Source organism: Leptonychotes weddellii, chromosome 8 (genome assembly GCF_054177405.1).
Source record: "Leptonychotes weddellii isolate Sample4059 chromosome 8, ASM5417740v2, whole genome shotgun sequence".
Classification (NCBI taxonomy): domain Eukaryota; kingdom Metazoa; phylum Chordata; class Mammalia; order Carnivora; family Phocidae; genus Leptonychotes; species Leptonychotes weddellii.
In genome coordinates, this window is record NC_138376.1 from 66,227,093 (window position 1) to 66,242,320 (window position 15,228).

The 15,228-nt window shown below is 39.8% G+C and overlaps 1 protein-coding gene across 1 annotated transcript in view; it reads right to left on the reverse strand.

Moving 5' to 3' along the window:
- Positions 1–1,708: 1,708 nt before the first annotated feature.
- RRAGD (Ras related GTP binding D) overlaps positions 1,709–15,228 on the reverse strand; it is a 40,001-nt gene continuing 26,481 nt past the window's right edge. Inside the window, exons 6-7 of the mRNA XM_006733703.3 lie at positions 11,554–11,702; positions 1,709–4,617 (exon numbers count right to left, since the gene is read on the reverse strand). Of these exons, the coding sequence (XP_006733766.1) occupies positions 4,466–4,617; positions 11,554–11,702 (301 nt within the window). The 3' untranslated portion in view covers positions 1,709–4,465. The remainder of the gene's footprint in view (positions 4,618–11,553; positions 11,703–15,228) is intronic.

Consider the following 15,228-nt stretch of genomic DNA (forward strand, 5'->3'; position numbering starts at 1 on the left):
TTTGCTTCTTAGAAAACCAAATGTCTGGAAAAGGTATTTAAATTCTCTTCTGATATTTAAACACTCTCTGTTAAAATTATTTTCTGCATTGGATTAGGTAGAAGAAGGCATAATCTTGAGTGAAGTACATTTAGAAGGCTGCTCTTATTGGTTCTCCTGTGAGAAAAGGTATTTCTTTTTAAATTTCCAGCATTTTACCTTTCATAACCCCATGCAGCAGTAAATCCTAAACTTCAAGTCCCCATCTTCATATTTGTGAAGGGAGGGCATGTGGTACAGCTGCTTAGAACAGTATTTTTTTTTTTTAAATATTATTTATTTATTTATTAGAGAGAGAGAGATTGAGAGAGAGAGAGCAAGCAGTGGGGAGGGGGAAAGGGAGAGAAAGTGAGAGAAACAGACTCCCTGCTGAGCAGGAACCCCAATGTGGGGCTCAATCCCAGGACCCAGAGATCATGACCTGAGCCAAAGGCAGCTGCCCAACCAACTGAGCCACCCAGGCGCCCCAGAACAGTATCGAGAGGGTGGACTCTCCAGCCAGACTCCCAGCCTTGTGTCTTACTAGTTATGTGATCTTGACTAAGTTATGTCAACTCTCTGCCCTCAGTTGCCTGATCTGTAAAATAGGAGTGATGATAGTACCCACTTGGTTTTATGAAGATAACTTCCATAAAAGCACTGAAGAGCCTGAAATATTGTGTGCACTCAATCATTATATATTATCGGTAAGTACTTCTGTCAAAGACAACATTTTCTTTCTCCTAAACTCAACATTACTACTGATTAAAAATCTTAGAAAAATCTTATTTTTGATCAGGCTTTCCAATCAGAAACAGAATTTTGTATATAGGGCGCCTGGGTGGCTCAGTCGTTAAGCGTCTGCCTTCGGCTCAGGTCATGATCCCAGGGTCCTGGGATCGAGCCCCGCATCGGGCTCCTTGCTCAGCGGGAAGCCTGCTTCTCCCTCTCCCACTCCCCTTGCTTGTGCTCCTTCTCTTGCTGTGTCTTTCTCTGTCAAATAAATAAATATAATCTTAAAAAAAAAAGAATTCTGTATATAAAATATAACATCTAAAGCTAGTCTTCTCTGGGAACTCTTAAGGATCTGTAAAAGTCATTACAGAGTGGAATCCTACGAAGCAAGTCAGAATCGATAAGGTAGACAGTTTGGAAAAGAATTTCCAGATGGTTAAGGATTAGGACCAGAGCAGCAAGAATTAGTGTCTGAAGTTTACTGTAAAAAAAAAAAACCAACAAAAAACAGTTCTATATTCCAAACAGCCATGTTCCCATCAAAAATGTGGAGAGATAAGGGGGTTTAAAAATATAATAAAAATAAAAGTGCAAATAGAGTGATTTATCCTCATTTCCATAAAATGAAAGCTGGTTAATCAGGACAAACATTTTACTAAAGGGACCCAACAGGGCCAAGTAAAGCAATGATATTCATGTATGGTCAACAACCTCACAAACAGGACGGGCCATACTTACGCTTCACCAAAGAGAATTTTCTGTTCCCAGAATGCTTAGTTATGAATATGCTTGAAATAAAACGAGAGCCTTACCAAATAATGAGCTTGACACATGCTTTTAAATTGGCAGTTAACATTCTTGAAAGAAATGGTTTAGCAATAATTACAAATTATGTACTGCTTAAAGTAAAACATAATACTATGCTTGATTACAAATTACAACCAGTCTATAGAAGTTAAATGCATACCATACTTTAATAATCAAGACAGTTCAGCCATTTTTCTGGAGTATGTCTCAAACAGAGTTAGCATATAACCCGTATATAACAATATTGCTGTTTCTAGTCACTTTATATTTAAGGGTCCAAAATATATTATGCTCACAAAACAACACTGTCCGTGAATGCCAACCAGTTGTTTTTGTTTTTTTTTAATTTATATTCCTTCAAAAACACTCTACCCTGGTCATACACACTCATTTATATCACTAAAAATAACCAAAGATGGTAATTCACAGTCTCACCTCCACATAGAAGTTCTAATTGCCCAGAAACCTGTAGGTCAAGTTCTCAAACTGAAAATGAGCAAACATGTTCTAGAGAAGTCACTGTAGTCATGTATTTGGGCTTTGTATTTATAGCATTAGATTTGAGACCTAAACATGGCCATACATATCGCCGTAAGCTAAGTTCCATATCGAAAATAAAATGCAAAAGGAATAGAAGAGATTCTGTAATTCCAATAGCACAGACTTAAAAAATTGAACATTTAGACATAACTCCTACATCTGTCTTTAACTAAGAGGTCATTGCCATGCTACAGGTTTGAGGCAGTAATCTTAATGTATTAGTGTGTGATCAAAAAGTGCACTTACTACCATGAACTCCAGTCCTATGCCATAAGATGATTTTTGCTTTTCCCCAAAAAAATCATTTGCTCCTGAAGTAATAGACTTTTAAGGCACATTTTAACAAAAACCCATCATATACCCAGCTTAAAAATGGAAACTCCTCCTGGTTACAATAATATATAATATACCTTAGTAATGTGTGATTAACCAGATAGGTAAGTGTCTCTACCTTGAGGATAAAGTCACATTAGAAAAGTGATTCTTTATTTGCTAATCAAAAAGAAACATTGTGTAAAAAATATTAGAACATTAAATTTATAAGAATAACCCATCTGTACCAAACCTGTTGGCAAAGATCCAAAGATCCAACAGGATACAGGCTAGAAATTAAGGAAAAGTCTCCTTTGGAACCCTGGGTTCCTACCTACCCAGGTTTCTGAGCAGGAATCATGAGGAAGGAGTTGGGCGCCTTAATGATTTTTAGAAATTTCTTTCCAAAATGCACAGACCCTTGGGAAGACTCAAACCTTACACTTCAATCAGCTACCATCTTGCATTGCAATTAGCAGCCTCAAAGAAATAGGACTTGGGGAGGGAAGGAGAGAGGATGGAAGGAAGCCACGGATAGAAGTGGGATAGTTTCAAGGGCAAGTCGCTTTAGGAACTTGGTACATTTTGCTAGGACCAGCTTTGATTTCCTTATGAGTCTTTGTTTAAAGATACATAAATCCATAAAATTATTTTCTAATACCCACAAGTAGGCTTTCGGGCACTGACCCTTGGGACGGACACAGAATTACCTAATGGACATAGAGCTATCTACCAGGAATGGTTTGGGGTGATGGGAGATTTAGGGGGTCCCTTAACATCCTGAAAGTCTGAAGTAAACCAAAGTGGAAGAATTTCTTGGAAACACAGAGCTGACTGTAACGCCCCACCCTGGCCGTCCTCTTCCCGTTGATGGTTAGGGGTTTGCTGCTGGCCCCTGAGCTCTAGTTCAACCCTAAGGTGGGAACAGGCAGAGTCCACAAGGCACACCGTCGTGGATGAGCAGGAGGCTCAGGGCTGACAAATGTGCTCACCAGGATCATGTTCTGTGGTAGAGATCCTCATGAGACATTCCCCGTGCTCATGATCCTAAATAAACATTTTAAATGTTGCACAACAACAAGCCCACTCCCCAGGGGCCAAACATACAAACTGTATATCTATTTTTATATCTGTAGGTAACCAATCACCTACATTTGGGAAACCATGTGACCTCTGATGTAACTTCAGCCTGAGTGGCAGGTACAGAACAGCCTCCAGAAACCCCGTAATGCAACATTCCTCTTTCTCTCCATGATTGGCACCGTTTTGGAAATCTGGTCCTGAAGGTTCTAAAGAACAGAAATGCAGCAAAAAGGAATAACCTCTCTGTATAAAATGATTCTAGAGATGTGTGTTGAGGTAAAGAGCTTTGTAAAAACTGTTGAGTAGGGAAGTCCTGCCACAGCTATAGAAATTTTTAGGTAAGTTTGGTGCTAATGTTATTCTACAAAACTCCCATTTATACCAGTTATAAACAGGAGACAGTTCTTATTGCTCCTGGAGCTTGCTGCCCCAATCTGTTCCAGCTCACTGAAAAATGATTTTTCTCAACAATTAGTAGCAAAGATGCCCAAATTTATAAAAAAAAAAAAAAGTCATTGCCAGTGCATTGCTTTTTGATTTCTGATTGCCATAGAGATCTGAACTACACTACAGTATGCATGTCCTTGACACCAAGTACAGAAAAAAGCTTAGAAAAGTCGTTTTATCAAAGTTCAAAGAAAAAAAACATGAAAAAGAGCAAAATATATACAGTTCCTGGCAGTCCTCACCCAGGAGTATCTGACTACAGACCATAAAAGTTTACATCTGTGTAACGAAATTACAGTAGATTTTACTTCATTGTTAAAATACAAGTTTTGGCTTCAAAGTGCTCACTTTATTTAAAAAAGAGAAGATCAAGAAGTTTGCAGGGTTTTGTTTTTTTTTTTTTTTTGTACAACAAATACGTCATGTGTCCCAATCTCCTTTTTTTTTCCCTCTTCCTTTAGTGCAACACAGCGCAGCGGCCTCGTCGAAAGGTCTGATGTGCAAAGACACTCCCGAAGCCTCACTACAGCAGCACGTTAGGGGTCCCATTGGGGGTGGCTCCTTTTTTCTTCTGCAGCCGATTCTGAACCTTTCGTGATTTCACCATTTTCATCCTCACCTCAAAAACCTCATGGATGGCTTTCCGGAAGCAATGAAAATTATAGTCAATAAGCCCTGGGGAAGAAAACAAAATATTTAGACATGTCGCACAGAAATAATCTCCTCTTGGGGCGCCTGGGGGGCTCAGTCGGTTAAGCGTCTGCCTTCGGCTCAGGTCATGATCCCAGGGTCCTGGGATCGAGCCCCGCATCGGGCTCCCTGCTCTGCGGGGAGCCTGCTTCTCTCTCTCCCTCGGCTGCTCCCCCTGCTTGTGTGCTCTCTCTCTCTCTCTGTGTCAAATAAATAAAATCTTAAAAAAGAAAGAAAGAAAGAAAGAACAAAGAGAAAGAAAGAAAGAAAAAGAAAGAGAGAGAAAGAAAGAAAGAAAGAAAGAAGAAAGAAGGAAAGAAAGAAAGAAAAGAAAGAAAGAATGAATCTCCTCTTGTCGTGTCTGCCATGGCCGGGACAAGCAACTCAGGGGAGACAGAAGAGCGGCCTTAACGGAAGGTCCACAGATTTCCCTAGCAGCTCTGCAGCCGGCTTGAGGCATCGCAGGCGAGGTTCTGTGAATGTACATGTTTTCCTATGGAAAGGTTCCAGAGTACAGACCACATTTTCAAAGGTGTCTATGACCTACAACATTGAAGGACCAACTGAAGTGCACATTTTTTTTTGACCTATCAGAATTCAAGAGTTCTTATAATTAAGATATATCTTCCATGAAATATTTATAATTTTTCCCCAAAAGGGATTATTAAATTGACTGTGAGTGGAGGCAGACCCTGACTTGAAGTGTGGCTGCGATCTCAAAGCTTCAGTATCCATCATTCAATCGATCAATATTCACTGAATACCGGGGCGCCTGGGTGGCTCAGTCGTTAAGCGTCTGCCTTCGGCTCAGGTCATGGTCCCAGGGTCCTGGGATCGAGCCCCGCATCGGGCTCCCTGCTCAGCGGGAAGCCTGCTTCTCCCTCTCCTACTCCCCCTGCTTGTGTTCCCTCTCTCGCTATGTTTCTCTGTCAAATAAATAAAATCTTAAAAAAAAAAAAATATTCACTGAATACCTATTATATTTAAGCCACTGTCAGAAGCTCTGGGGAGACAAGGTCCCTGTCCCTGATTTTATAGTGATAGCAGTCACCTCAGGTCAACTGCAAGCTCAGAAGTTCAACAACCAATGACATTCTTGGTTTTTCAACTCTAAGTAAATTTTAAAAGCAGAAATAGGGGCGCCTGGGTGGCTCAGTTGGTTAAGCGACTGCCTTCAGCTGAGGTCATGATCCTGGAGTCCCTGGATCGAGTCCCTGGATCGAGTCCCTGGATCGAGTCCCGCATCGGGCTCCCTGCTCGGCAGGGAGTCTGCTTCTCCCTCTGGCCCTCCCCCCTCTCATGTGCTCTCTCTCATTCTCTCTCTCTCAAATAAATAAATAAAATCTTTAAAAAATAAAAAAATAAAAAATAAAAGCAGAAATAGTAAGGGAAAACCTTTTTGTGTTTTCTGAAATCACTGGTACAAGAATGAAATAAAAGATGAATCCCAAGTCTTGAGTGCATTTTTCAGCACACTAATTTGTAGAAGTGTTGAGAGCAACATTATGTTTATACCAATTAGGATAAGGCAGTTGGTTCGATTTACTATCTTTACATTTATTAAAATAACCAGCCCAACAATTATTTCCATCCACTGAGGTGATGCTTCCAAAGCCCCAACCAAAATAAAAAAGAATTGGGATCCCAGCCAAGGAGTGAAATTCTTCAAAGCAGTCATATGACCGCAAGTGCCCTGGAGGAAACACCAGCTCAGCGTCCAGAAGCAGGAAACCTTCTGAGCGGCGCCCTCTGCTGCTTCTGAAGTGACAGTGACCACAGTGCAATAAAACCTCTAAGCGATCTCCTCAAGACAAGACTACTGGAATGAGGGGGAAAGTAATAAAAAGTAAATAAGCCCAGGGGCGCCTGGCTGGCTCACTCAGTAGAGCACGTGACTCCTGATCTCAGTGTTGTGAGTTCGAGCCCCACGTTGGGTGTAGAGATTACTCAAAAATAAAATCTTAAGGAAAAAAAAAGCATCTCTTTCCTGCCTGAGGTTTTCTTTGGTACCACAGAACTTAGTTGACTGCACATAGATACCAGGGATATGGGAATGAACGTTCTGAGGGCACCCCTCAAACAAAGGGGCATGGAGGAAGGTGGATAAATGTTGCAGTCTCCCATATTCAACTGGGGTGATTCTGAGTTTGTTCCACACAGCTTCTCAGAGGCTCTCTTATCGGGAGTGAACCTAAAGCTGCTCATTGACACCACTGTGGGTAGCTTTCCTACCTGCCTTGTCTCATTTCCCTACTTCCTCATTTTTGTTTCTTGGGACCATCTTCCAGATAAAGCAAGTAATTAAAAGAAAATAAACAAGAAGCAAAGAAATGATTTTATTTAGTGGGAATTGGGATAGGAGATGTGAGAACAACCTCAAAATTCTTTGCCTATATAGGCAACCAACTGCCTTGGGAAGAAAGCTTAGCTAGAAAAACTTTGGCTCAGTGAGAATTCAACTTGCAGAAATATTCTGTTGATAGTTCCTGACAAATCTTAACTTTTTAATCTTCGCAATTTAAAATGTAACAGTATCGGGGCACCTGGGTGGCTCAGTCAGTTAAGCATCTGCCTTTGGCCCAGGGTCCTGGGATCGAGTCCCGCATCCATCGGGCTCCCTGCTCAGGAAGCAGGGAGCCTGCTTCCCCCTCCTCCCTCTGCCTGCTGCTTCCCCCTGCTTGTGCTCTCTCTCTCTCTGTCAAATAAATAAATACAGTCTTTAAAAAAATAAAATGTAACAGTATCTTATTGCATTTGGAGTTTTAATAGTAAAAATTCACAACTGAGGTTTTTAAAGGAAGTAAGCATTCATACCAAGTATCTGCTATTTCTTTCAACCTTTTCACTGAAGGCAGCTGAAACTACAAGAACAGAGACACGAACAGAACAAACACATCTTCACCACCATAAACGGTTACATGATGGTTCCACATCCTTCTCTGCTTCAGTGGTTCTCAACCCTAGACACACCTTAGAAACATCCAGAGAACTTAAAAAATTTTAACAAACCCTAGGCCCCTCTCCCAGGAATTCTATTCTAATTGTTTAGAGGAGGGCCAAGAGGTCTGTATTTTTTAACTGCCTCGCTTCCCAAGGTGCCTATAATGTACAGCCAAGGCTGAAAACTCCACATCTGCTTTTGATCCTCTCTTTTCTGCCAAAGTAGTCACAGAGATCATTCATGAAAACTCAGAGGGAGACCCAGCATGAGGAAAAGCTAATCAACTAGTGTCGGTTATCAGCGCCACGTGACTCTACAACACTTGAGATTAAAACAAGAAAAACAGGGGCACCTGGCTGGCTCAGTTGGTAGAGCATGTGACCCTTGATCTTGGGGTTGGAAGTTTGAGCCCCATGCTGGGTACAGAGATTACTTAAAAATAAAAATTTTTAAAGAAGAAAAAGTAAAGCAACAAAACCAAGCTACTCTATGCATTTATAAGCATTAAGTTCTTTTTAAAGACGACTACCTGATCCCCAGGGTGACCAACTCATCTCATTTGCCTGGAACATTCCCAGATCAGCTCTGAAGGTCTCCTGCCCTTGGAGTCCCTTCCATCCCAGGCAAATGGAGCTAATCACTCTAAAAAGCACATGAGTTTAACATGATGGGGTTAAACCTGTCTGCCATTTCCTAGTTATAACATTAAAACTAATACCTAGGTTTCTAGCTAGTTTAATAAATTCTACCAAATCTGCCTATCCTCAGAAATGATCCCACCTAGGTGGCTTAGCAGTAACTTACAAAGATCCACATAATAAACTCCATTTATTATTAAATTTATTTCCACAACCATAGATGGATGTTAAAATTAGTGGGCAAAAGTGTGAGGAGGAAGAGGATTTACATAGTTTGAAAGTATTTATTAACTATAAAGGGAAAGACAGGAACTTTCCAGTGGAAAAACCTGACAGACATTACCTTAACTAAATCAAGGTCAGCATCACCAGTAGTAATAACACTTATCAACATCATGAACCACTTGATATGATGGACTAAGAAGGACACATTCTTGTCAAAGTGCATAATCTTGTTCCAACTGTGTGGAAACAGCAGACAAACCCTATTTGAGGGACATTCTACAAAACAATTGATCAGTACTCTTCAAAAGTGTCAAGGTCACGGAAGATAAAGAACTATCACAGATTGGAGGAGACTAGGAGGAATAGTGACTAAGTCAATTGGGGATCCTGGAACACAAAAAGGGTATTTTTGGAAAAATGGTGAAATCTAAATAAGGTCTATGGTTTCTTAATGTATACTAATTAATTCATTAATGCTATTAATTAGTATTATACCAATGGTGATTCCCAATTTTGCATTACTATAGTATGTAAGATGTTAACATTTGGGAAAGTGGATGAGGAATATGTGTAAACTGTGTACTATTTTTGCAACATTTCTATTCAGTCTAAAATCAGTTCAAAATAAACAAGCTCTCCAGGTTGATGCTAATGTTCCCTAAATTTTAGGACCTGTCACTAACCTAGATGGTTTGGGGGCTCTAGTTGTACTATTTGCATTTTATTTTACTTAGCTTCCAAAATCAACATGAAATACTAATCACCAAATATAAATTCTGGAAATATCTTTAACCAAGGAAATATATGTATAATGGTTTAAAACACAATACACACAACTGATTCTATGTAGGGACAAGCCCAGGAATCTTAGCTCTGTCTGCCATACACTGGTGGTAGGACTTCGAGAGAAACTCACTTATAGTTCCGGGTCTGGGTAAAATCATCTATAATTGAGAGAATGAAACAAGGTATGGTCCTGTCAAAATTCCATGAGCCTATTATATAACCTGTTCTTACTTTCAGCAAGATGAAACTAAGGAGTAAAAGATTAACACCACTTAATTACAAGTTTTGAAGGCCAAGAACACAAAAGGCAATTTGGTTGATAACAGTCAGTAAATATAGGAAAAATATGCAACTTCACCAAGAAGCAAGGAAATGTAAATTCAAATGATACTAGTTTTTAATAAATAATTTTTTAGTGCTAATACCAAATATTGATAGGAATACAGCAAAATGGACACACTTATATTCTCTTAGTAGCATAAACCCATAACACTGGACATTTTGGTAATTAGAAGCCACCAAAACATGCCTATCCTGCCCTTGGATCTAAGTAATTCCATTTGCTGAAGTTTCTCCTGAGGAAATAACCAAAATGTATACAAATATACAGTGCAAAGAAGGTCATTACAGATTATTTACAATATTAAAATCTAGAAACAATATAAATTTTTAACAATAAAAGAAACTAACATAATCATTAAAATGATGTGGTAAAAAAAGGCTTAGTGAATTAGAAAGATGTCTGTAATTACCTCACTGTAATTCAGTGATGGTTACGTAGTAATATTTATCATACCATCACATATAGATAGGGACATAGCTACAGATGAAAAAGTCTGAAAAGTTATAAAGAAAATGTCGAGAGTGATTTCTGAGTGAGAAGTTGTCGATAATTATTTTTTTGCTTATTTGTTACTTCTAAATTTTCTTTTTTTTTTTTTAAAGATTTTATTTATTTGACAGAGAGAGACACAGCGAGAGAGGAAACATAAGCAGGGGGAGTGGGAGAGGGAGAAGCAGGCTTCCCGCCGAGCAGGGAGCCCGATGAGGGGCTTGATCCCAGGACCCCAGGATCTTGACCCGAGCTGAAGGCAGACGCTTAACGACTGAGCCACCCAGGCGCCCCATGTTACTTCTAAATTTTCTAAATGAATCTGTTGCTTTTGTAATAAAAAGAAACAATAAAAATGTAAATTATGTTTTCATGCTCAATGAAACTTAGGACCATTTTCATGATATAAATGAGTAAAAATAACAGATGTAAAACCAGATAGACAATATGGCCCCCTCTTGTTGGCAGGAAAGGAGGGATGAGAGAAGGGAAGAAGGCAAGATGGGGGGGAGGAAAGAAGGGAGAAAGAAAATCTCAGAAATGTAACATAGAATTTAGTTCTAGATGGCAAAATTGAGTGGTTTCATTTTGTTATTTATACTTCCCCAAATTCTCAAAGTATTTTTATAATGAACATGTGTGCTTATAAGGGAGGAAAAAGGCTATTTTAGTAAATGTTACTATTGGCACTCTGTTGGGAATTTTTTTACCCCCCAAATTGGTAAATCATGCCCTAGTTGCTAGCAAAAATCCCTAGCATGTCAGTAAGCTGTTTTAAATAGTAGTTTAAATTCCCAGTTTAAACAGTAGGGGGGAAATGAGTATCTCTTTGAGGTTAGTTGCTTTAGTTTTATTTTATTTATATTTATTTACTTATTTATTTTATATTTATATATTATACATTTATATTATATCACATTTATCATTTATTTATATATCTTTTGTTTTTGTTTCACTTATTAGTGACCTTATTAAGTACATTCATGTCTTCCCTTTTCAGAATCATGATGCCATCCCTGTGTTTTGAGGACTAAAGAATGTATAAAGGCTGAACAGAAGTTAAATATGTTTCACTTTAATGTTGTACAAATCCCGTCCTTTACACAGGGATCTCAAGTGGTCCCACGGTCCCTAAGACCTTCTAGAGGAGTGGACCAGGAGGGAGGCCTCGGCCCTCACCGCAGGCTGCTGGGCCCTCCCTGGCAAGAGATGTTACAGCCTATTAACAAGGCTTCAACCAGCTTCACTCCAGGAAAAGCCAGAACCCCTGGGAGGACTGTCTGGTGCCCCCTCTCGTCATAGCACTGCATCACTAGAGGGCAGGCTGCTTCCTGGATCCCAAAAGCCTGGCAGCCATGGTGAAGAGCCAAGGTGACCTGTGACTCAAGCCTGGAAGCTTCAGGAGGCATGCTGCTGATCACCCACATTCGACAAGCAGTAGAAGCAGTTATCAGTCTGAAACGAAACATTTCATTTAAATCACACACACACAAAATTACCTTTTCTTTCAAAGCTTTCCTCTCTGACAAAGCAGACAAGAGCCAGGAACTTCGTCACCTCTTTTAAATAAAGAACTGTGGTATTGTTCAGCTTTATAATGGCTGTGGATTCCTTGTCATATGGGGTTCCTGCTCCATCTTCTTTGAGACTACATGGGGACAGAAACCAGAATGTATGTGACCATTGAGAAGAAACTACAAATTGTAACCCAGCAACAGAGACCAGCTCTACTACACAGAGTGATAATCATAATGAGAAGTTGTTTACAATTACAGGGCCTTTCAGCAAAAGTCTTCGAAACAAAAAATCACAAGAATGTACATGGGGTATGACAGTCCCTTCCTACGGACACAATGAGTGGCTGTTGGGGAAGGGAGGCATCTCTCCAGGCACCTGAGGAACACAGGTGAGGGATGGAGGTTAGCCATTCTTCCCTCCATAGCCCATAAGGGCTTCTTGTTTTTTCCTGACAGAATAACCAGGCTGTCAAAAGCATGGTCTGATGAAGACTGAGGAGAGCCGAATGACTCTTCCAAATTACAGAAGCCTAAGGAGACATGACAGCCAAACACTGGCCTAGATCCCGGATCAGGGATAAAAGATAGAATTGGGACCATGGGTAAGATCTGAATATGGACAATATATTAGATAGTGCATTATTGTAGCCATGCTAAATATGCTTAATTTGGTAAACAGTGGTCCTGTAAGAGAATGTCTTGTTTTTTTTAAAGAGATAGACACTCAAGTAGCTAGGATCAAAGAATCATGATGTCTGCAATTCACTCTCAAATGGTTTGGCAAAAACCAACCACAAAATGTATTAGAAAAAGAGAGAGCAAATATGGCAAATTGGTAAAAATGGGTGGATCCCAGTGAAGGGTATCATATAGGAGTTCACTGGACTATCCTTGCACATTTTCTGTAGGTTTGAAATTTTTTCAAAACTAAACACTAAATAAATACACTGGTCTATTTAAGAAAAGGTGTGGCCTGCAGACACAGATGACTTGGGTTTGAACGCCAGCTCACTTATTTTGTGAACTGGAGCAAGGTAACTTCTTTGACCCTCAATTCCCTTATCTGTATACTAATAGTAATTACCTCAAAGTTTCCCAATGCAATGAAATAATAGATATATAGCACTGAGCATAGTCCTCAGACCATGTAAAATGCACAATGAATGTTAACCATGATGATGATGATGATGATAATGAATAATGCCCTTTAATGATCAAAACTGGACCCTCTAAAGACACTGATGTAATCAGAGGTACATGTCCTCTCCTCATAGGCAAAGGAGCACTTTTCTGCACCGTTTCCCCTTATCTGAAACTGTATGTGTGTGTGTATTTTTACTTCCCAAATTAATGAATAAGTGACCAGAAATTTGACTTAATTGGAATTGTGCTAGACCTTATTAATACAACATAGTAACACGACTGGTGCTAAGCCTGATCCCTTTGCAGAATAAGAGCCAACATTTACAATGTGACAGGCACCATTCTTAGTTTTTATCATGAATTATCTATGGCCTGGCCTAAGAATCCTCTAAGCTGGGTATTGAGGAACTGAGGCTAGGGGAAATAGGATAATTTGGTCAAAGCTGATGATGGGGGTAGAGCCAGGACCTCAAACTAACCTAATTTCAGGGTTAATGCTTTAGTCTCAAAGATATCATAAGGAGGTAGGGTGACAAACCAGATTAAATGAAAAGCCTTAATTGTAGAGTATTTCAAAGGAAATGTAAGTTCTTAGTTTTGAGAATATTTTCAACTGGTACATACATGGCTACTTAAAAGTAAATTGGGGAAGTGGTTTTTTTGTTTGTTTTTAAAGATTTTATTTATTTGACAGAGAGAGACAGTGAGAGAGGGAACTCGAGCAGGGGGAGTGGGAGGGGGAGAAGCAGGCTTCCCGCAGAGCAGGACACCTTATGCGGATGTGGGACTCCAACCCAGGACCCTGGGATCATGACCTGAGCCAAAGGCAGGCCCTTAACGACTGAGCCACCCAGGCGCCCAGGGAAGAAAATTTTTTAAAAAAGGATTCAACTCACTGTGACCTACCAAAACATTAAAGAAAAATCTTTAAGAAGTGTTGGATCTCAGATGTTAAAGATGCTTTATCAGAATTCCTAACATCCTTTGTACTATTTTTAGCTGCTGTTTTTCTAGACTGAATTTCTCTCGCTAATAAGCAATGTTCTGAGAACAAAAAGCTGAAACATTTGAATTTTTTTACCCAATGAAGAAAATTTACTAACAGCACTTAATAACACAAGAAAATTCTTAGGTGATAATGTTAAATGCATAAAGCAGGATATATATAAAATTATATATACAAAGTGATCACATTATCCTAAAAATTACACAGAGAAATAAGAATAAAACACATTAGGGGCAACTGGGTGGCTCAGTCAGTTAAGCATCTGCCTTCAGCTCAGGTCACGATCCCAGCGTCCTGGGATCAAGCCCCAAGTCCGGCTCCTTGCTCAGTGGGGAGTCTGCTTCTCCCTGTGTCCCTCTCCCCTCCCACTCATGCTCTCTCTCAAATAAATAAATGAAATCTTTAAAAAAAAAAGAATAAAACATAATAAAATGGTAATAGTGACTGCCTCTAGGTGATGATATTATGGGCTATTTTAATTTTATTCTTTATGCTTTTACATATTTTTTGCAATAAGCATGGATTGCATTCATATTCAGAAAAAAGTAGACATTAAACAAATTGGAAAAACCAGAAAGACAAAAAAAATTACAAGTAAACACTGGTGACGGATTACTACTGCAACAACTATGTGCTACTCCTCAAGTCTGCGTTCACAAAGCAGTGAGAACACAGGCAGCTGCAATGTATTTTAAAGTGTATGTGTGTGTGCGCGCGCGCGCGCTCGCGCGCGTGGAGAGCAGACGCTCAGCAGATTCCGGGGCAGACTGACCGGGGCGCCGGGTCACCTGCCTCGGGCCCTGCTGGTCTCCACGGAGCAGCTGGGACCTGGCAGCAAGCCTGTTTCCTCCGTCACTGCCAGTTAGCTGGGCTGGCTCCTTGTGGCTCCAGCAAACACTGAGGAAACTCCAGGGCCCAAGCCCAACTGGTGACCCAGACTGGTTCTTACTGCACCTGATGGGTTCTCAGGAGCACTGCATTCCGCCACAGAAAAACAATCTGACTCCTCCTGCTGCCGCCCTCCTCATGTTTGTTTTAGCTGGGTAAGAGGAACTCTGATTAACATCATTTACATGAACAGTTTACCACTTACATCTAATTACCATATGGCACAATAATGATTACGCTTATCATTAAATAGGTGCCAGATTAATTGTGTTTATTGTATTTGATTACCACAGCAATCTAGACTATAATCAGGATACATTCAGTTTCCATGACTTTCAAGGTCAATCCACTTAGAGTTTAAAAACAATAGAATGCTATAGAGCAATAATCTTGGAAAACAAGGTCTATTTCTGAAGCCAGATGGCAGTGTTTAATAATAATACTAAGAACGCAGTAATCTTGGGGAATAAGGTCTGTTCCTAAAGCCAGATGGCAACGTTTAATAATAATAATAATAATTAATAATAATAATGGCAGCAACATTTATCCAGGGCCTACCAGCTGAAGCCTAACGATATGTCATCCTCACTACAGTATAATAGTATCACTTTCCCTATTTC